Source organism: Hetaerina americana, unplaced genomic scaffold (assembly GCF_022747635.1).
Source record: "Hetaerina americana unplaced genomic scaffold, ioHetAmer1.1.p SCAF_7, whole genome shotgun sequence".
Taxonomy (NCBI): Eukaryota; Metazoa; Arthropoda; class Insecta; order Odonata; family Calopterygidae; genus Hetaerina; species Hetaerina americana.
The window spans coordinates 37,998,655-38,022,405 of NW_027287316.1; the positions used below are offsets into that span (position 1 = coordinate 37,998,655).

General features: G+C 34.7%; 2 protein-coding genes across 8 annotated transcripts in view; one reads left to right on the forward strand and one right to left on the reverse strand.

Annotated features, from left to right (window-relative positions):
* Nucleotides 1-17,282, reverse strand: part of Fmr1 (synaptic functional regulator FMR1) — a 40,996-nt gene extending 23,714 nt beyond the window's left edge. For 2 of the 5 annotated variants that reach the window (XM_071594802.1, XM_071594801.1), the window contains exons 1-6: nt 17,229-17,279; nt 16,591-16,643; nt 9,420-9,573; nt 9,007-9,170; nt 8,260-8,499; nt 7,112-7,204 (exon numbers count right to left, since the gene is read on the reverse strand). In XM_071594802.1, the coding sequence (XP_071450903.1) occupies nt 7,112-7,204; nt 8,260-8,499; nt 9,007-9,170; nt 9,420-9,573; nt 16,591-16,643; nt 17,229-17,279 (755 nt within the window). Of the gene's footprint in view, nt 1-7,108; nt 7,205-8,259; nt 8,500-9,006; nt 9,171-9,419; nt 9,574-16,590; nt 16,644-17,228 lie in introns of all 5 variants that reach the window. The other 3 variants (XM_071594804.1, XM_071594803.1, XM_071594805.1) reach the window with 2 other exon arrangements.
* A 120-nt stretch (nt 17,283-17,402) lies between these two features.
* Nucleotides 17,403-23,751, forward strand: part of LOC139696329 (uncharacterized) — a 64,757-nt gene continuing 58,408 nt past the window's right edge. For all 3 annotated transcript variants that reach the window (XM_071595047.1, XM_071595049.1, XM_071595048.1), the window contains exons 1-3: nt 17,403-17,550; nt 17,732-17,912; nt 18,612-18,787. In XM_071595047.1, coding sequence (XP_071451148.1) covers nt 17,483-17,550; nt 17,732-17,912; nt 18,612-18,787 — 425 coding nt within the window. In that variant the 5' untranslated portion in view covers nt 17,403-17,482. The remainder of the gene's footprint in view (nt 17,551-17,731; nt 17,913-18,611; nt 18,788-23,751) is intronic.

Sequence of the window (23,751 nt, forward strand, 5' to 3'; positions counted from 1 at the left end):
AGCTCATTATGGATGTTCTGTTTTAAGACACGATAAAGTCACTTCTTCATAAAAAATAATTGCTGCAACAGAGAAATATGAAAGCATTCAGTGGGATTTAAGTTCAAGAGATAATTTCCCAGGAAGACTCTTGTCTAATGCTCCACAGTGCAATGCCTGAATGACCTTGAAGAAACAAAACTGTGGCAAGAACTGGAATACTAATTAAATATTCTGATTACTAGAATTACAACCAGGTCATTCGATGTGATGCTAATAAACTAGCCACCATACAACTACAAACCCTTTCACTACTAAAATATACCAGAATACTTTATACAGTGAATAATTTTCATCGCCAGAGGGATTTGTGCCTTCAACTATAACAAGTACTTCAAATTGATTTGCATTATGAAATGCGTGAATGAACTTTTGAAGTGTGACTTTTTAATATTTCCAATTTTGTGTCAATTTCTCTGAGTTGCTTCACATGATCTACTTACATGGCAACACACAACTCCATATCCAAATGGATCACGGGGATAATGACTTGGGCATGGCCGAGTAAAATATGCATGAAAGCAACACAAACAACTAAAGTGCTCTCCTAAAGATCCATACAAAGCTTTACTACTTGTTTCTACAACTACTGAGTAAAACATTATACCAAAGTAATTTAAGAGTCATAAATATGTAGAATAACACCAATACAATGGGGAAAGACTACCTCACAACATGTTATAAGAAATAATTGTTCAGACACAAATAATCATGAAGTACCTATTATGAATAAACTCCGCACAGAATAACCTCATTATTTTATTGAATAAATGAATTATAACTCATTTGCAGGAACATTTTGTGAATACTCTTGAAGGTGTAATTATAAATACTGTCACACAATTGGAAAACCTTATACTGCGCAAATTTTTTGGGTTACTAGGGTGGTCCAGTGAATAAGATATGAAATTATACATGGAATTAAAGTCAAACAACTTCATGTTATACTATGTATAAGTGAATTCTGCAGAAACAGAATGGATTAGCTTAACGTAGCAATGATGAGGAATTTGCTCTCTATGAAATTACAGTGAACTCTCAATTATCCATGCGCGGATTAGCTGCTCTATTCTCTTCCTAGCAACTAATATTTTCAATAAAATTACAATTGCTAAGATAGTTGAATTCTTTGAAACTTTGATGCACCCTTTTAAAAAACAAATGTTTGAAATACAACTGCTTCCTAAAAACTTTTTAATTTTGATAACAAAATCAAAAGTTGTCAATAGGATTTCATATTTTAATTTAAACATTTTTGAACAATACAGAAGTCTATATTATTGTTTTCCATGCATTCATCAGCCTCACATATTTCAATATTCTCCTTTATTGAAAGCAAATACTAAGCAACAAATAAGTCATTATCTATCAACACTGAATTATAAAATTGGAACCATGAAATCATAATGATGAATATGAATTAGCAATCCTTTGTCAATATTTGTCCCTTGCCAGTCATTTTTTTCTTAGCGAGATTGGTTTAGCTTCCGAAGGAAATAACGTTCAGCTATTCACTCGATCGTGCTGTGCTCAGGAAAATTATAATTCCACCCTTAGAAAAATGACTGAAACACAAAAAAATTGTTCTTCCTATTACTAAAAAATGAGAATTCAACAATAGTAATGAGAAAGGAGAGTCTCAGTAAAAATTAATATGCTTCAGATATCATCATTATCTGATTATCCATGCTTCATCTGGCATCCATTAGCACGGATAACAGAGTTTACTGTATTAATAATTTACATTTGAATGTTAACTATTTTTGTTTTACTTCAGTTTTTTGTTTTTAACTATAGTATCATATTTGTTGTATTTTTGTTATTTCAAGGGTAATGAAAAAGCAGCTTAATAAACACACAGGGTGCGGTGCTTAAATCCGGAGAAGCACGTGTTTCCTCATTGGGTTAGTGGAACATTCCCCAGACTTCTCCGAAGCATTACACTTCACCTCAATATCATAACAGTTGAACTGGGGTATAAGAAGAATCCAACTATTTCGAAATGACCCAGACACACAGCAAACACTTTTGATAACAGTGGCTCTTCCATTGTACTCTGCACTTGTACATAACATCTCAGCTATTTCGATGTTATGAATGTTTCTTAGATGTCTATAGCTTTCGAGAACACCAATCGCAACCTCTAGTGGAACTACATTATGGCAGCAAATTCAAATTAAAATTCGTCCGGATTTAAGCCTCACACAGTGTATATTGTCAGCTCTGAAACATTGTCGCACAAATTTCATGTGTTAGACGAGCAGACAAAGTCCACTATTCACTGATACATGCCCGTCAACAATTTTAACATAAATTCAGGGATGGAAGTACTTCTGACAAAACAGTACAAAAAATTAATTTTCAGGTAAATCTGCATAGTATTAAAAGTCAATTTATTTCAAACCTGAACATTTCCAAAGTGCTAGTTTTTTTACAAATCGAGTAGCTTCAGGCGTGATGTGGTAGAAGTCGAACATAATGAATAACTGATTGTAGCACTTTTCCACATGATAAAAAACCTGATGAAATCTGTTACCTCATAAAAAATGTTATCAAGTAGAAAAGTGCTACGATTAGTCATTCATTATGCTAGTTTTTTGAACCCTGAGTTTGGAAACAATGAGGCTTCACTGTAATTTGAGCATAATTAACCCAGCTTTATGAAATTTTATTTTATTAACCATATTTGTACTTTATACTTCCCTTTCATGCTAATAATTGACAATTACATACAAACCAATCCCCCTTTACTTACCATTCACGGTGTATGAAGGAGTTTCTAACACAATGGACCATGAATAATTAATCACTAGCTAATAACCCACAGGGAATAGATCAAACAAAACTTCGTTTCACGTAAGTTCTTCCTATGTATCCATTTATTTTGCAAGAGCAACAACAAAAGATTCAAATTAAAACTATCCACTTAACTTTGTTCTACATTAACATAATGACTGCATTGCACACTACAACAGATAGACTCAGCAGCCATCCATATCCCCCAAATAATATTTTCAATAACATTTTAATGACAAGTGAAGGGTATTTGCCAGCCAACTATATGATAGCTATTCCAGTAAAATGAAGAATCTGTTAAAAGATTGAGTGCATTCTGAATCTCACTAGGCTTTATTAAGTGTCAACACAAGTGTTGTACAGTCACCTAACTTTGAAGGGCTAGGTGCTGGCAATAACTACTTCTGCCCATGGTCTGGACTGATCAAGAGACGAGAAAGATATTTGCTTCAGGGTCACTTCACGAGAGCTTTGACATTTCACAATGCTGGAATTGGTATGGCAACAAAGTAGCTTGAATTGGTTTAAGCAACACATTAACTGCATGATTTCCTATAATTCTTGGCTTTTCTAAGTGAAAAAATATACTAGAGAGTGTCAGTAGAGGATAATGGAAACCGCTTTTAACTGATAATTTTGAAATCTTTTGTAACAATAAAAAAATGTGACTGGAAACAAATAATAAGCCATTGAAGCTGGCTTTTTTACAAATATAATCCCCTTAAAATAAATTGTCCAGCAGGAGTTTGGTGAGGTTTTACTTCATTACTCAGAAGAATTGGGCATGAATGTTAACATTAATTAAGGGTACCAGCAACGAATTTACCATCACCACAAATTTCACAATTCTAGATCATAGTTTTAATTCCACAAATCACTTGAGTCATATTTCAAAAGTATTTTAAAACACAGGCACTTCTTTCTATCTACAGTAATGTCATATGTAAGATGACTTATTTTCGCTGAAAACCTTAGATTATTACAGGGTGGCCAGATATTACATGACTTTTGATAAAAATAATATTTAAGGTTTTTGAGCGACATCTTTATTATTTTGTTTCCGAGATGTAATTCTGTGTACTTTGTTAACTTGATAAGAGCAAATACATGAGCATTTTCCACATTAGCGGACAATACATTAGTTTTGAGTGGTAGACTTCTTTTAAACATCTAAATGAATGTTAACCAAGTCACCATATCTTTTAACATTTCTGAATGGATTAATTAATAAACAGATGACTATCAATGCAACATCATTATCTAAAAATTATATTAGCTTTGTAATGCGAGAGAATATTAGTAGGTGCCTGGCTAGTGACATAGAAAGAAATCCTATCATGGAGTATTTATGTACCGCTGCACCAGCAGGTTGTCATTTGTTTCATACTGTCATGCTTGGTACCCTATATACATATGCCCCTTAAGAGTACACAGAGGTGACACCACTCTCTAACTTCTTCCAGAATTCACAAATCACTGTTTTCAAAGAATCATTTTTCTACCAACTTCAGAAACTATAACTAAGTAAAAGATGTAAAAATCTGAACTGTCAGGTGTTCCAAGTTACCATCACTCTCTATGTCTTATAATTAATTAGTCCATGAAATTTGGGGGGAAAATTTATAAAAAATTTCTTTACGAATAATGAGACCAAATATGTAGTAGACCATTCAAGACTATATGCATCATCAAGGTGACAAAAATATCCTACCCTCTACACAAAGAGCAAATAATGAAAGCATTATATTGCTGTTTAAACTGACCTACACCTTATGAATTGAAAAAAATTTGAATAGGTACTAACAGTTTGTCCAAATATGTATATATCCTGACATTTTCGTAGAATCTTTTCACTACATGAATTTTCCACAACACTTTCATGGCTAGTTTTCCTCTCTGTATAATGCACAAATTATTGTAACATTTTGACATGCTGCACAGCTTAGATCCACTAATGGTGCTTAGTGATGATGAGATGGATTTCGCCAAAACTACTCGTATCTTACATTCTTTAAAATCCCATTTACAAACTTGCTCCCAGGAATATAAAACAACAACAAGAAAGAGAACTAAATTAAAAAAATTAACAATTCTGTTGAATCTCAAAACATTTTGTGGCACCCTAAATTGTAAGAAGCACTAGTTTTCATTATCGGCATTAAAAGAGAAGGCAGAACACCAACATTTCAAACTTAATAATTTAAGGTAAAACCTCCATCATCATTATTTAATTATCAGGCTTGTATTTCAAATTACAAGCATCACAAAAGAAAATCACCTCATGCTGGACCACTTATTTGTAAAAGTTGAAAATAGCAATTATCATAATACATATACATGAAGACTTGCTGCAGATATAGACATGCATATGGTTTTCAAGGAGGGAGGAGACATGAATAGGGTCTAAAATAGCTCAGAAAAAACTTGCAATGGGGTCCTTCCAGCCTTCAATCACAATCTTGTACTCCTACATAACAAAGGTACTATCAATTTGAGTGTGAACAAAAGGGACAATTGGGCATGAAATTTTTTCCAAATTTATTGAAATTAATTAGAAAGAGTTTTGCTTTCAGGCAAGAATTTTAGAAAAAAACTACAGAATCAGAAAGAAATATAGTAACAATAGAACAATTTTTTTTGCCAAAAAGGTTATTCTAATAGATGGATACTTTTATAGTATCATTACTGACATCAATGAAGCTTGTATATAGCATTGGACTTAGTAGATGGCCAGAGGGAGCCTCCATGATGGTCCTGATTCTACAGGGAGGACATATATACACACATCTGTCCTCCAGCCTTCCCTCTGAAACACACATACATGCTTATGCTACAGAAAGTCAAAACCAAATGGCACCAGTGAAAATAAATTAATAAAACAGAAGGGAAAGATCTTTAACATGTTACTAATATAAACTCTATGGTATATAAAATATATATGTGGATAAAAAAATGTTAGGATATGAACAATATACTAAATTGCAATGTAAAAGCTTTCTTTTACACTATACTAATGAAGATAAATTTGGATTAGAACATTGTGATAATAGCTGCTCAGCATTGAGTATATATTTCAAAGAAGCATTTACCATTGGAACTGATATTTATTTTACTTATTTATTTTTGGTAACTGTCTTCAAATAAATGAATTTTTAGTCATTGACTATAGAATGAACTACATGACCTAGATCAAAAAACTACAAGAATTCCTTGAAATTCATTAATCCCCTGCAGTTACTTCAAATTTAATTTAAGTAGAAAGCTTTACTCTGAAGATGCTCAATATTAGAAGTTATTCATTGGCATTTCAATAGAGCCAAGTGTTAACAGAACCGAATACCACATGGCTCTTTTATAATATTTCCTCTCATGTTCATTTTATACCAATAAAATCTTGCAGAAGAAGTACCATCATGGATACAACTATGCAACCTTAACCCTTCTTGGCTACTGAATTGAAATAATATTTTAATTATTTATCTACTTCAATGGTCATACATATTTATTCATCTCAGGATGAGTTTACTATGAATGCATATTGTTAGCTGTGGCAACATCAATGATTTGAATTGACAGGTTATATTTTTTGCAAAATGATGAAAACAGGAGATAAGGACCAAAAACAGCAAAGGCATTACGTTCTTCAAAGGCCATTCCTAGTGCAACACACACCAAGAGCCTGCCATTAAATAGAGGAAGAAATTGTACAAGAATGCTCAGCCAAGGAAAATTAAACAATTTGACCCTTTTGAAAATTGTCATGCTGTATTACAACGCTAAGCACTTTTTGATTATACCAATATTAGTAGGTAATCAAATGACTAACAATTCACAGATTAGCAAATTTGTATTAAAAGATAAATTGGCTGCCCACTAGAGGCATTATTACTAAAATACACAATGAGACGAAGGGCAGAAAAAATTAATTATGCTTAAAAAGAAAATGTTTTTTTATAATTATAACCAGCCCACAAAAATTTCAACTCATGCCCCACATTAATGATTTTGAAAGAGTTACATATTAACCATCAACAATGATTATCAAGTTAATAAAGAACATTTGCCTGATTTTCTGTGCGCAATGCTATCAGGGAATGTAGTTTTTACACAGTTACTCATGCACATGCTTAGCCATTCTTGCATTATTTCTTCCTCCAAAAGAACAGGCAAACAGGCTGACAATTTATGTGACCACCCAGACCTAAATGGGTTGTCATAAAGAAAGATAAACCCAACCCAAAACACCAATACACATTTATGGCAAAAGGTTAACTACTCAGAGCAGGCTTGCCGCTGATCATTGCATGATGCCGACAGGCGGTGATGGCCCCCGCGGCCTCCTCCACCGGCACCTCCAGAATTGGTTCCTCTTTAGGGTACCAACAGGCCAGATTGACATGGGATCGTGACGGAAGGGATAAGGGTATTCAGAGTATAGTCCATGTTGGATGGGGAGGGAATGGAAGTGGAATTGGGACATGTACAATTCCATGTGCATGTGTTTAAGCATTGTGGGGGAGGGGGGTGATGAGGATAGGTTAATGGAGCATGAGGTGATTGAAAAAGGGGGATTGCCCCAGGATGTTAAGGAATAGGAGTGATGCATAAGGAGGAGGTATAGGGGAATGCAATGGGATGGAAGCGATGATGTGGGTGGTGGGGAAAAAAAAAGAACACAGTGGGTCACCACCCACAGCTGACCTGCCATGGCCCCACTGATATGTCACCCCGCCATGCAGTGGGGGGCTCTACACCCTTATGATCTAATAACAGACTAGAGGCAATGACAGATGCCAGTGCCTCCAGCACCAGGGTATGCTCTGTGCGCAACAGGATGCATGCGTGTACTGGGAATTTGGACAGAAGAGCACATCCCAGGTAATGATTTGTTAAAAGAAGATGGGTGGAGTGCTGTCTGGGCCTTGCCTTCATGTGGATGGTCTTACAGACACGGAAGGGATAGTTGACCAAGAGGTATTGTCCTAAAATTCACCGTGATTATTATTATGTCATTACCCAAGAAAGGTAGCCAAATTCAGTGTGAAATAGTACAAACCAAATGGTCAAAAACCCTAAATATTTGTCATTTCACAGGGCCCACAAAGAATGGATTAATGCCATTATACTCCTTGGGTTTATCATGAAAATTTGACTATTTATTACACTGGTTGATGCACTTAACAAAATGGAAGTAATGTGCACTTTTGTGTGAGAACACATACTTCCGCACACACAATTATGAAAAACGAAAGACAGAGAGAGAGAGCTACTCTGAAGTTCAATGGAAACAAAATTGGAATTCAAAAGCACTTGAAAGCACACTTTCCCATTATTAACTACTGTCGCACTTGAATCTGGTTAGATGGCAAACAATCACAGGCAGTACTTGCAGAAAAGTGTGAGGGAAAAAAATAAAACACATACCCAGTAGAAGATTGAAGTTTGGTACATTCAAGTTGCCTCGCTGCTTCCTCAGTTCGTTTTAGAAGAAGTGCCTTCTGGGTCATGTTGCGGAAGTGCATCTCTTGTAGCATAGCAGATCTCTTGCGGCACAACTCAGACCGTGAGATAGCTAGTAGTACCCCACGCTCTGGCACATATCGACAAGAAGCTGCTCCGATTGAACGCTGGAAGTCCTTGTGTGCATTTTCAATTTTGGCACTACTATAAATGCGAGAAAATGAAGTGGAACATAAAAATTAGGGTTGAAATTAGCCTCACTAATAGCCACTACCATTATCTGATTCATAATGACCCTGTTTCATTTGTTTACCAGGAAATGTACAACCATTAATTCTCCAGGAAAAAAAGAATAAGGAATAAAACTATCCTGAATTGTAAAGAATAAACACTCAAAAAATTGCTGGTTAAGTGTATAATCATTATTAATTAGTTGGGTTTAGCTATTTTACTGAATCAAAAGCATTATGCATGACAAGACTTGATAACTGGGGATTTAAGTCAACCTCATAAAAACAAAATGTGCCCCACACACATGAAGGGAAAACACATTTCTTCCAAATGTAAAATTAGTACAATCAAAGTCATTGCATTGAAGCTTATAAAGAATTTACTCAAACACTGATAAGCTTGAAGCACAAAATCCAAAACTTTTTTGTAACTTGTTTAATGAAATTGCCGATTGTTCACTTGAGAATGTTGAAAACTCACTATTCACGGAGTTCCTCTGGCACGTCCACTTCTACTTTATGAAAAGTCCCTTTGTCTACAGGAGGCATATTGGTTTTAGGGCGAAGTCGATCCGCTGGAACTATTTCTGTATATGTGTTATCCCAACCCAGATATTGCACCACAACAAAGTCCCCTTTTATCATCTGGAAACAGCATTATATCAGTTATTAAACATTTATTTGATCTTATTAATAAAATTGAAAATGAAAGAAAAAATACCAAGTAGCAGTAGGTAAATGTGCTATAACACAACAACATTTAACAATGTAATCAAGCCAATACCACACTAATTGAATTAAGTCATGACTTTTTGCAAGTACAATCAATGGAACATTTGTATTGAACCAAAAAGCAAAAAAGGTTTCAAAAACACAACCTGGCCTAAGGTTTACCTTGATAGTGGCTCTCCACCACCCACATTCTTCTTGTTCACTAGCCCTGGAGAAAACCTCTACCTCTTGGTCAACTTGAAAGTCTACCTTAGCACTGCTATCGGAAGGGGGTAGGCGGACCTGGGACAATGGAAACCTGGATTCTGGCTGCCAACTTTCAATGAAAAAAATGAAAAGTAACAAACAAAACATTAATATTATTTGAGAGATACAATATAAATCAAAATTGTAGGTTAACTCAAACAATTTTTGCTATCAAAGGAATTACATTGCAAATGCATAACAAATGAGGAACGAGTCTGACTCACCAGGAACCATAAAAAATATGCAGAAATGCAAGCGAACTTGTAACACAGTATTGATCCCATGAATTTATAATCCTTCTAACTCTTGGGAGCAATAATCAGCGAAAATAGTTTTCATATAGCTTTCCACCCACAGAGATGGCCACTGTATTTACACCATTTTCACACTTCATTGAATTACCAACTCACAACTGCCATAAATAATTATACAAACATATTCCTACTGTAGGAAAAGGCTCTTGAATTTTAGGATAACATAAGCTCACTTAGTCACTACGTCAATGATAAAGATAATCTTCACAAAAGCAAGAGAACTAATAACCAAACTTGAGGGACTGAATAGCCCATAATCTTAAAAAGTTTTGACAGCATCCATGTTGTCACCTTTTCAAAAGTTGCATTAATTATAAAACCTTCAATTTTGGGCATGACACTGGGATTCTTGAAAGGTTGTTAGAATCCTGAGGAAACTAACAGCAATGGACTTAGATGAATTATCATTGCATCAATGGTGCACTTAAACAGTGATACTTGATTGCCTTCAAGCAAATTTTTCATACATACTATTCAAAATTTCAAAATACCGATTCACGTAACAAAACTTTAAACAAATTTTTATCTTCATATTATGAACTATATTTAGATTTAAAACAAAGATTTTCATAACACAGTCTGCAAACTGAGATTGGTATAAGACTAAGTCATCTCCGAAGAGTGATATTGGATAGGATTATACTTTTATTAATTATGCTTGCCTCATGTGCACATTGGCTTTTGTCCTCTTTCACTCACAAAAGACATTATGATAGCCTACTACTGAGGAGCTTGATAAATCTACACAGATACCTAGTAAGCCAGCACAAATATGACTCTAGAATTAAATGTGCTTTTTACTAACCGTGGACATATGACATTGGCTTTTGAAAATTTTCACTTAATTCATTTTTGCTTGTTAAACTGCATGAAACAGAGATATGATTAGCAGAGACTTGTCTACATGTTCAATCTGGAGTGTGATAATGCATGGGGCCGAGACATGGACTTTGCGGAAAGATAAAGTGATAAGAATTGGTGCCTTGTGGTGTGGATGTAGAGAGGTATTCAAGGAATTAAATGGGATAACAGAGTAAAGAATGAGGAGGTACTCAGAGAAGAGGAGAGCAAATTGGTATTTAGTTAAGAACTTTACTAGGGCGAGATTGAGGCTTCATGGTCTCTTCTTCCATCAAACCCCTACAGTTAAGACAATTTCATACATCCATGCCCTAGGCAGGAATCAAACATGTGGACTCTGGGTTGGCAGACAAGGACAAAGATAATCATGGAAGAAAGGTTCATTGGTTAGGGCATTATATGAGGTCAGGGGCGGGTTGAAGGTTGTGTTAAAAGGAATGCTAGAGGGGAAGAAGGACAGCGAGAGATACGATGTTGGTCATGATTCACATTATGAGAAAATATTAAGAAATGAAAATAATGGCTCAAGACTGGAAGAAATGGAGGTCAACCATAAGTGAACCTTCCATGTGGCAGAACAGCCACAGATAATATCTAGTCATCAAATGTGAGGCATGCAGATTTTTAGCCCTCACTCCAAGTTATGTGGTCTACTCAGTGACGAGGTCTTAAGTTGTGGAATAGCACCAGCATGGAATTTGTAAAAAAATTTTAATGCAGGTATATATACAATAAGACCTATACATTCTAGGGGTTTGGCAAAGTTCTTACACATGAAAAAGTTTGAATTTGGCAATTGAAGCAGAAGACAAAGATAAGTACTATAAATATTTTTTTGTTTATATTTAGATAAATTTGGATTTTTAGTACAGAAAAGGGTCGAGTCAAAATTGTAATGAGTTACACTGCTGGTTAATAAATTAATTTGTACTATCTTGGCTTTTTTACACATACAACAATTACTTAGAATTTAAGTTGGTGACAGTTATTTTGCTGAGAAACTACATTTTAGTTTTGCTCATGACCTATATTGTATCTGGAATAGGAAAAAGTATTCCTTCTGTCATAACTTTAAGACCAGTAACCAAAAAAAATCATGAACATTTATTGATTAAGCATTATGATAAGAACATATACTGATTATCATTGTTCTAGCTCAATAATGATCGGCTCTGATTGAGCACAATAACAGCTGAGAAAAGATTTCATGTTTTGTACATTTGATTTTCCCCAGGTTGTTAAGTGATAAAGTGTTCTTTATTTTAGGTCCTTTAAGGCAAAGAATTTTTGAAGAATGTGCTAAGCCTGCTTTGAAATTGAAGATAACACTGGTGAGCTATCAATGAAGTAAATACATGTATGTAATAGAAACAGAAAAGTTGTTCAATAATTGTAATATTAGTAAAATGACTAAAAAGGCTAATGGCTATGCAATGTCTATTAACTTTTTAAACTCTTATTGATTTGACCATTAAGGGTTAACATAATCACAGGGTAACCAGCTGCACATTTACCGAACATTTCCTTCTAAGCAAGTAACAATAGCTAATGTCACCATGTTTTATCATGTATAGATGTTAATGCTGTATGAATGTTCTTATAGATTCCGATTCCAGGTCCCAATATAACCTCTTTGATCCATTATTTCAGAGAGTACTGCTGCACTTTTACTGTATGGTAATGTTATTACACAATGGTTTCCATCTCTAATTACCAGAACTACCAAGGTCCAGTCAAATATTTTTTTATACGGTGACTACTACCAAAATAAAAATCATTATAAAAGGGTAGAGATGTGTTTTGACCCATTTACAGCATTTTCAAAATTCATCATGACCAATGCAAAAAGTAGAAGTTCAATTTCTCTGCAGCTAGTATGATGAGATTTCAATCCTAGTATCTTACAACCTTTAATGATTGATTATGACCTCCATTCACATTGAAATGTGGTTCCAGAAGAAAAAGTTTGACCTGAGAATTTTACATTTATGTTCACATCCTGCTCTTAGTAGAGATTTGCCGGCAATTAATTTCAGTGGTCGCAATCCATTATAAAATTATCATCAATTAATTTAAAATATGCTTGCATGCATGGTCTGTATATTTTGAATACATTATTTTTTAATTTTAGTATTTATCTGAAAACAGCACTTTTTGGCTTTTATATGAGACTAAACAGTGATATATATAACAATAGATAATTACAAACACCCAAGCACTAAATGGAAGAAAACCCACCAAGATTGGAATCAAACCTGCAGCCTTAGGGTTGGCAGACAAGGACGTAATCCCACCACTAATAGGGCCGGCAATTATAAGGTATGAGCATTTCAAGAAACAATTTTCTTCTATTTCTTTAAGTAGACGTGTGTGTGCATATATAAATATATGTGTGTAAGTGTATATACACATTATGTATAGACAAAATCTTTTAATAAGGAAACTAGTTATTCCACTTACTTTCTTTGGGGATTATTTGATTGAGTTCAGAGTGTTTGCACTACCTCTCATTCATATTTTTTTGGAATTGGAAGATAAATAACCCTACCCAAATATTTTTTAATTTAGCGGAGAAAATATCTGCCTTCTTTACTATCATAGTAAGCAAACTTCCAGAACCCAGATTATCATCTCCATCCAACAGGAGAAGTGAATTCCCTCAATCTGAAGAGCACAATAATCATGGGAGTGCCATGGCCTCTGGAAATCAAAGGAATTTATTTCTACGCATCAGAAGTTGATAGTGCTACATCATTTTCTGGTAAATAATCTCCATGATAACTAAGCAATTTTAAAACACACAGTACATGGTAATAAAAGTATGTCACAAATTATAAACCTAATTTACTTATTCATCATGAATTTTCACTAATTGGCACCCGACAGTATCCAGACAGTATTCCATTACCACATCAGATTCCTGGAATCTGATGTGGTAATGGAATTTTGTAACAAATGACTACGGATAGCAAAACCATGATTACTCAAGGACATTTATGTTGTTTAATGAAATTTATATTAGGAATATATGCTCTTCCAAAGAGTTTTGTAAGGCTAATAATTTTTAGTAAAACTACAATTTATGACATATTTAGACTATGAAGTATTTGACATTTTCTTGCTGTTTAATATTGTAGTATCTACTTCAGTACATCTATAAGAGAACATATGTCATTTCAATACTCATAGCAAAAGCTAATGAATGAATTAGATATTTCACAATGTTTCCAAGCATACTTCCAATCAGAATAAAACTTTTAATAATGAGAAACACAGGAACATGATAATACATTATGATAATTTATCACAATACTGCTATATTAAATTATGAGTCAGTGCAGTATAACTGGAAATACTAGCCTCAGTAATTGAAAACACCTCTATTTTAAAATAATTAAACTCCATCAAAACTGTTTAGCTATCAGGATACCTCAGGTGGTCCATGTGCCCATTGGGACCCAAGAAGCCTCAGGCTTGTCATCAGGTTTCCCAGGAGCCAAACCACCTAAGTTGACATAACACTCACGCCCAAGATTAGACAGACAAGCAACCATTTGTGTTAAGTAGGCAGATGTTACCCACCTGCATAAGCTGGCCAACAAATAAAGAAATAGGCTATATTTTGTAAGGATGGACAGTTCAAAAGATAAAGTATAGGATATTTTTTTGAACAAAGCATCAAAATTTCTCTTAAATCTTATACTATCATATACAAGTGTTTCTGTATGAAGTAGGGGCATTTTGGTCTAGGCCAATGCTGGGAAATATATTCACCATGGAAATCTCATTTTCATTAGGCAATTATCAGTAATTAATGGCTAATGAAACAATCAGCACAATTTCTCAGGGACAAACATTGTACTCGTATATCTCATTTCTGCACGTAATCTGTAAATTCACCTTGGTCAAATCAGTTGCTTACTGATGCTTCTGGTAGTCGAGGAAAATCAGGTGCACCACCAGGATCACCTGATGCATGGAACTTAATTTAATAGAATTTTTCTAGGTGAAATGAATAATTATAATGATGGACAAGCCATGAAATGCCATTGAAGACACTTATGTCCAGTCATCACTGACAGTGGAATTGGCATAAATTACAATCACAGGTTGAAAGAACAACCATTCTTAAGTGCTTCAACATTTCCTGTTCATGACTCTTCAGTCAGGAAAAACTTTTAGTCCTTTCGCCTCCACAACATTACAAATAAACCAAACAGAAGGTCATTACAATTCATCATGTCAGATGTTTTAAAGGCATAGGAATATTCGGGAATAATGAAATGCTGCTCACAGCAGTTAAGGATTTTTCTGGCAAACAGCAGTCAACACTTGATAATATCTCATTAATATTTTTAATTCAATTTAGAGATGCATCATATCAACCAGTACACACACAGCAGGAGAGACTTAGGGACTTTCACTAACAAACCAATTTTAGCAAATATACATTCTCCTTTTAAAATGTTACAATGATTATACCTTCAAGTCTTACTTGCTATTAAAATTAGACCACCGATAGAAACCATCACTTTAACCAACCATTATTGCATTGATGCTAACCACATTAGAATACATTTATCCAAAATTAGCTACATAACATTAGTAGCCAATAAGCAGGTTGGGAACAAACAATATAGTTCATCCAGTATAATACAAATTACAAAAAAATCCTCTTCTAAAATTCTGAGCTATCATTTTAGCTGTGACTACAGAAACTAGAGTAGTGGGTTAGAATAAAAAGGTCTTGTTGTGTAACCTGAAAAAGTAATTTGCAACAACCAGAAACAATTTTACAGAGGAAGGCATTATTAAAAATTTGATAACCTTTTTTTTATGGGATCTATCATGTAACAACATTTATACCAACCAGAACCTATAAGATGTTACTAAACTAGTGATTTTGCCTTTTTTACGGACATTAGTTCACATTTAACCACATAATAAACAGCAATAAACATTATAAACAACATAAAATGAAATGACCTCATACCTCTCCATGACCCACATAGAGGTTGTAAGAGAATAACACAATTTTATTGTAATATTCAGAATTTCCTTTTAGCTCGGCGTGCATGGCAAGCTGCGAAGCCTAGTATCAAATATTTACAATCACGCATCCATATTAGCCGAGCACACGGAAAACTAATAAGGTCAACGAAATTGAAACAAAAGTGGTACATAAATACCATCATTTCGGTAACAAGTAATATTTAAAACGCTAATGTGTCATGTAAAGGCTTTGACGGGCGAATATAAATACAACGAAATTGAAGTTAACTTAAAAATATACACCACGCTGTTATTGAAAAGGCAATTCTAGAAAATTAAAATATAGAACATTGAGTGGAGACAAAATAGGCTCAAAATTTCCACATTTTAAGTAGAATTACAGGAAGTTATTAATATTTATTTTGTGCATGGAGTGGCACATGTACTCGTACAGATGTAGATACGCAAATAGCTCATACGAGTATATTTTCTAAATTATGACAATGAGACTTAATAATAACTAAAAGAAAATTCACATAACATTGTAAATGAAAATTTACAATGTTTAAAATATACAATAAATCAATTTACCATTACCAATTTTTGCAATTTCATGACTATCGACATCCAACAATGCTATAAACTTGTGAATCCTAGAGTTGTAATCAACAACAAGGTTAAACTTTTGGAAAATTTCTTCACTTATTAATTATTCTAATAAGCGATGAAATAATACCCTGATTCACTACAAACCCATGAATGGAGACGGATTTTCAATATAGAAACAATATATAAATTGAAAAATTTGAAAATTAAATTATCTTGTTCATAGTAAGCCATATTGCAAAATACTAACGCATATTTTCCTAGCATACAAAACCATGCATTACCAACATTTCAGGTAAAATGAGGTTACTTACTCATTTTCAAACGATACAAGAAGTTCTTCATCAAAAACGTCCGTCACAAATGCCTGAAAATACAAATAGCAGCATTTAACATTGTAATATGGTAAACAACTTGATTAAACTTTCATTTGTTGCAATGGATTTCTTTGGGTAGACCACCTTGGTTTGACTTCCATACCACCATGAACAAGGTTATCTTTGAGGTTTACTGCAAAATATTAACACTTCAAAATTTCTAGACTGAATGGGAACCTCAAAACCGTTTCACATGACTGGAACAAATAACTCATGTTTTGAGCAAATCGGACAGAGGCTCTTTTCATGCAGCGACTCTTAACCTAGCCAATTTAACTCAATAGCAGCTCATTATCGCTTGTTTTTCACACATAATTTTAAAATGCCATGAAACGCTATGAAAAATAAAGGCACTGAAATTTGTACAGTTCTAAGAAAAGGCACATGGAAAAAACACGCCCTGTCAAACGAGACATGGCGTCCAAGCCGCGTTTCAACCTGTCATTTCTTGCCTGAATACTCGTTAATCGCACAAAATGCTGATAAAATAATAAGCCACATGATTGCATAAGCATAATAGGATTATTTTATTTCATTATGTCTGACGAAATTGGCGTACTTTTGCATTAACCAACCTTATAATATACCCCGTTCTCGCCGCATACTTCCACAGCGAGTTCCTCCATCTTGCTTTTGGCGTAAATGAGTCTTGGGTTCGAGGTTTTATCGTTCACGACCAATGGGGGTGTATATACGATATATACCGGGACTTGAGTAATCTCATTGGTCAATAAGTCCAAATGTAAAAATGTCGCTCGCTCTCGGGAGACATATTCGTACTGGTTTGTGTTTGTCAACTGGAAAATGAGTTCTTAAATTACCAGACGACATGTCAACTAGTAGTGATTCTGAAGAATTTTATGATGCTGAAGATGTGACTCCCAATCGTGGAACAAAGTAAGAAAACCTATTGAGAAATACCGTAACAGTGCGATCTTTCCTGAATTCAAATTGTCATATGTTTCCTAAGTTACCAAGGCTTGACAGTTAACTATTTTGTTTTTATACTGCTCATATTAATTCTAAGTGTACGTTTAGTCTTGACCTACCGAGTTGTTGAATTGTGAAACTATTTTAGGAGGAGCAAAGAAAAATTAGAACCTACTGTTTCGAGTACTGACGAGTGTGAAAGCTTGACATCTAATGTTGAAAATGAGAAGGAAGTTGACAAGAAATCTGTTGAAAAACCTGTACAGTTGAACATCTCTGTGGCAGCCAGTGAACCAATAGTTGCTCCAGCACCACATATCTCCGAAAATGTAAGATTTTTCATTATAATTCTTAGCGCCTTTGCAATGCAATGATTGAAAACATTTTGTTGACTTGGACGTTTTCTGTGCATGAAAACACGTATTTTTGGGTCATTATTTTAAATTAAAACAAACCCACTATAATGTGTTAATGAAAAGTACATGATTGGCTTAAACGTTCGAAAATATTTTCTAATTTTCTCTAATGATGGCCAATAGCGTTGGATGGATCCTACCATAATTGTGTATGTTAATTAACTATGTTTTTAGGTACTTATCTCGAGAAATATACATTTGTGGGCATCGAAGGCCTTGCACCTTATTTTCGAAGTGGACGTCACAAAGTTCCTAGTGGCCTTTTCGTAAAATAGATCAAGTACAAATGGATAAAATGTGTAGGAAAATTGTTATTGGTATTTCGTCGTTTTCTGTTAATAATAATATATTTCGCTGGTTTTAAACTGGATGTATTAACCGTCAGGAATAGGCCTTGTGGTTTCATTGGAGTAAAAAGGCAAATTTCAATAAATGTGGAACTTTTATAGTTGCATGACTCATCATTATTTTTTAGAAGAGTATTAAATAAAATATATTACGAAATGGTTTCTTCCTATGATCATTCCTTCCTATCTTAACTGTTAGTGTCTACTTCTTATTTATTCACCATTGTAATCGTGCACCCGACTTTATTTATTAATTAAATGATAGGTGCCAGAAGTTGAGCAGAAAGTCCAAGAAAACGAAAGAAGGCGCCAAAGAATCAGAGAACTTCGAAGGAGAATTCAGGCTGAAGATGAAGATGGTGGTGTTGGGACTACAGTTGGTAACCCATCGCCTCCAGATAGTCAGACTTCATCTGCTGAGGGAATATATCCATCTTCAAGGTATCATTACCTACTACATAAAGATCGGACACTAAGCCTGGTCTTCTGAATTAGGCAATTTTTGTATTTTGTAATGGGGTACTTGGGTTAGAAATTCGCACCTTTATATTTTGCTGCAGTTACTATGGTAAAATACAAGAAGCAGTTCAGTTTTGTTCCCTTGATTTAGGCTAATGTTGTTGTTATTATGAGTGTTAACCCAATTTTAAGTGAGATGTTTAGTAAATTGAAAGGAATAAAACGGTTTCAGCACATTCAGGTTTATCTCAGTTAATTTTCGGGCCGGAAAGTTTTGTGCATGGTAGCTGAGCAGGTTTATTGTATAGCTTCTGGCATTAGTGAGTCAACTTCAAATCTGGTCAAATCCTCTGGGTGAGAGTTTCTCTTTTTTATGTATGAAATAAGCTGCTCATTGTGTGAGTACATACACATATTGATGCTTTGGCAGTCTAGCTACAATCTTCTTGTGGAAATGTTAAAGCAATCCAAAGGAGCCTACTTACTCTTGAGGTCACTTATGGTTGCTCCTTCTAAGGGCAGTTATGCCCAGTAGATCTGAGGATTAGAACAAGACACAAGGTGTTTAAGTGGCATACATTATTACAGCAAGGAAACAATGTTGTCATTGAACCCCATTGGAGTGGCCATTAACTTAATGGAACTATTTTAGAAACACTTCTGAGAAAGAGAATGACACCACTTCGATCAATCATCTTGTGAATGGGCAAACATTTAGTGAGTGGAATAATCACTCCTAGAAAATGCTGGACCACCCGTGCTTGTAAGGTGTGAGGCACAGCTTTTGATTGTTGCATTAAGGGGTCTTTTAACCAAGTGAATTAAAATCCATTTTCAATACGAATTCCATTCCAAGTCAACATAAAAAGAGAGAAAAGTGGACTGTAACCAACTGAACAGGGCTACGAAGTCTAAGCATTAGAGAAGAGGACAGTAAAGACACTATGACCTTGGGAGAAAAAAGGTAAGTATGTTGTTTGTGTAAAGTATTTAGAGGCACTGAAATGTTAATAATGTAACGGTTAATGTTAGAGTGTACGAAAGTGAACTTGGGGAAATAGTATTCCAGAAATGAGTACTGGAAAAAGAGTTATAGAAATGGAACAAAATCGTGTAGTGAAGTATTATTTGCATGATAAAGCTGATGCTGAGTTTATTGTTACCCTAGGTGCACATCACATAGCCTTATAACTAAATATATGTAGCCTTAGCACTAAAATATTCTCAAATTTCTCCTAGCTGTTTACTCCAATGTTGATATAAATACAGCATTATTTATTTTTTAAATTGAATTGTTTGGAAAAAAAGTGATATTGAGCAATGTACTAATTGTAGTTAGTGTACTAGGAAAAAATTAGTTTCTTTGATTAGGAGTCAAGGCTGAATGTAAAATGACTGGTTCACATCACAGCAGTAAAATGCTTGTGTTTTCAATATAATGTGACTTTTATTGGGTCAGTGATTCAGCGATAAGTTTTTTAAGATTGAGGTTTGTTTCATTGTTCTAGTTTTGCAGTTCATTGAAGTGATTACTGAAAACTTTCGTTTATTCAATGGTCTTTTTATTTTTGTATTTGCTTGATTCATTTTAACTGTAAGTGACTGCTTCATTTTGTTCATATTTTCACCATTGACTTAAGTGATTGTTTTTTGTTGACATTTTGGGTTGAAAAGTGTACTTTAACTCTTATTAAACCAGTGTAGAGGATCTGGGGCAGAGAGTCTTCCTATTAAGCTGAGATTCTCAGGCTCAAATGGTGATAGCAAACCTTTCCTCTGCGTCAGAAATCATTTTATGTTTGGAACAGGATGAAAAAAGAAAATGGCTTTTACAGCCCAAATATATGACACCAATAGAGCAAGGCAGCTATTTCGCCTGAACTCACCATTGGTATTGATATCAAAGACCAGTCTGTCAATAACTCAAGGTGATCTCTCTGTCAGGAAATCTGGAAAAGTCAGAAATTCTTCACATTCCTTTGAATTTTGAAAAAAATGGAGAAAGGGTCTGAAAAGCTTAGAAATTTGATATGAGTTATGAACGTAATTTAGGAATCTGGACCTTCAAATGTTAATAACTTACATTTTAGTTTTGTGGTCACTTTGTGTTGAACCTAACCATCATTGGTGGGGTTCAAGCCCTGGAAAATACTAAAACTATATTTTCAGATCTACTTCAGTGATACCAATGGCTCATAAAGTACTGTGGTATTTTCATGTGAAATGCAACAGGGCAGTGCCATTTCTTTCATTAAAGAAAGTCTTGCATAATAGGCCCACCATGATGCAGTTTCTTATGTTAAAAAAAATTGAGGTAGAAGAGGTGTTTCCTTAATTCTGCCTCTTGGAGGGAATCCCTACGGAGGGGAACATTAGTCACAGCGAATGAATGCAGTGTAGGGACATTCAAGATTTTGGAAGTGAGTGGGAAGCTGGAAATTGTGAAGATGCAAGTGGACACACATCTTCTAGACTCGTATAGCATAATAGGTTGAGGAAATTTTGAGTGAAACTATCGATAACATTATATAGCTGTCTGTTGTTCAAGTTAGATGGTAATTATCTGCCCTAATAGGACACTGTGTTGGGTATAATGATATGAAAACAAAAGGTTGTCTTGTTTTATATTGATCTTTCCCAGTATGTTTGTGTTTATTATCATCTGAAGTGTTAATGCAAATTGAAAGTGTGCTTACATACACATGTACAAGGTGCCGCGCTTAAATCCGGACAAATTTCAATTTGAATTTCCCGCCATATCGTAGTTCCACTGGAAGGCGCAATTGGCATTCTTGAAATCTATAAGAATCTAGTAAACAGTCATACCCTCGAAATGTCTGAGATGTTACATACAAGTGCGGAGTACAATCAAAGAGCCACTATTATCAAAAGTGTTCGCCCTGGGTGTTATATTTTGAAATGGTGTGATTCTCCTGGAAACCCAGATCAACTGTTTACAATAATGTGGCTAAGTGTAATGCTTTGGAAAAGTCAGGGGAAGGTTTCGCTTACCTAGCAAGGAAATCTCTTTTGAGGAAATGCGTGGTTGTCCAGATTTAAGTGCTGCACCCTGTATTAGGTAATTTATGTGTGTGTAAGATGTATATCAAATTATTTTGTCTACTGCAATGCTGTATGCAACTGTAAAGAAAAGTGGTTGATGCCACAGCAGATCTCACATTTGTGAATTATTACAATGATAATATTAGAGTTTGCTTTTTGTATAATAAATCACCGCAGTTTATATATTATTATTATATACTGGTTAGGGTAGATTTTTTGGATGGACGCAGGCTATGCAATGTTACAGTGTTAACTCTCTTGACTATTCCAAAACAGAGGTATTTGGTAGGCCAGGGGTAAAAATTACCCTGAGAGCCCGGGTTCAATATCTGGGCATTCCTATGGGCACTGTCAGCTTCACACAAGCTGTGTGATTTTTCAAGTACCGGATCTTTCTGAGAAACCGTAGGTGGTACTGGGAAAGTACCTAGCCCTCCTACCCTGATGTGTGAATTTCACACGCTGTTGGGCTTAGCATTGGATGAACTCTGCGATCACCTATTAAATTAACCACAGTCTTTCACATCCCTTTGCCAAAAAAATACTCTGCACCATTATTTCATGCCTCTGTTGGATAAATGGTGGAGTGAAACCTGGTGATGGCATACTCTTAACGAAAGGTACCAAGGGACCCTCAGTTTAATTTCAAATCTGATGGATGTCATGCTCCATTTGAAGTGCTCTGTGCATAGCACCCTAAGGAGGGATTGAGATATCACTAAAAAATTCTGCTGCCTCCAGGATTCAAAGCTAGGTCATCTGAGTGGGAAGCAAGTATATCAGCCACTGAACCATTCCAATTCCTCAAGCTGATTTAGTAGGAAGACAGAAGATGTTAAAGGAAGAAACTATCAAGATCCTTAGCACCTGTAAAAGATAACTTTTTTAGTGCTTTTACTGCCTCCTATAACAAAAATGCAATATAAATTAATTTAGTTCAGAATTTTCTAACCTTGGCATGCTAGCATGAATGTTAGTATTTTGGTATCTTTTTCAAAGCCCCCAATGATTTTGACATCCCTTAAATCTTTGACTGTCAGTGGATGTACTGGTGTTCCACGCCAACCTTGTTTGTGCCCTAAGGTTAAAAAATCTAAGTTATGGTTGCTGTTCATAAGTACCTGACCAGAAGAGAGGAGACAGCAATGATGGGTTGAAGAGACACAAAAAACTCAAGACAGGATGAGAGAACTGAATGGGTCAGCACCAGCATTTTGGAATTTTTCCATAATTAAAACAAAAGATACATTTTTGATTTCATGATTTGATGATACAACTTCTTTCAGCCACTAAGTACACTGATGACTTATTAGGATGAAAAAAGGTTGGCGTGAGAACAGGCTAATTATATTCAAATCCTTTTTGCATTGCCGAATAAAAATCAATGTGTAATAATCTAATTTACTTTTTGTGCTCATTAAGTCCTAAAATAAATTTCATAATTTTCTTTTGTGTGCGTTTGTGCAAACAAATCCTTAAAGCGAGAAAAATGGCTATTTGTTAAAGCAGGTTTAAATATTCACTCGATTTAAATTATTTATGACTAATATGGTTGCCATGTTTTTTAAGTAGTTGTAATAAATGGTGAACCTCATTGTAGGCTAGTTGTATGCTATCTTAGTATCTGCGTTTGATAATTTTAAAAGAAAGATTTCGTAATTTAATGTTTCACCTAGGAGGGTATAACAGAATGTGGCCTGACACAATGGTACAATATTCTTTGGCATCAGGCAAAAAAGTTAGAAATTTTATGATTGATTAATAACAAAGCTGCATTATGAGTTTCTTAAAATGTATATTATTCTGTATTTCTCCTTGTAGTTAGAGAAAAAGCTACTTACCCAATTCCAATATCTAGTTCGGGAAGTATTCTATGGGTTAAT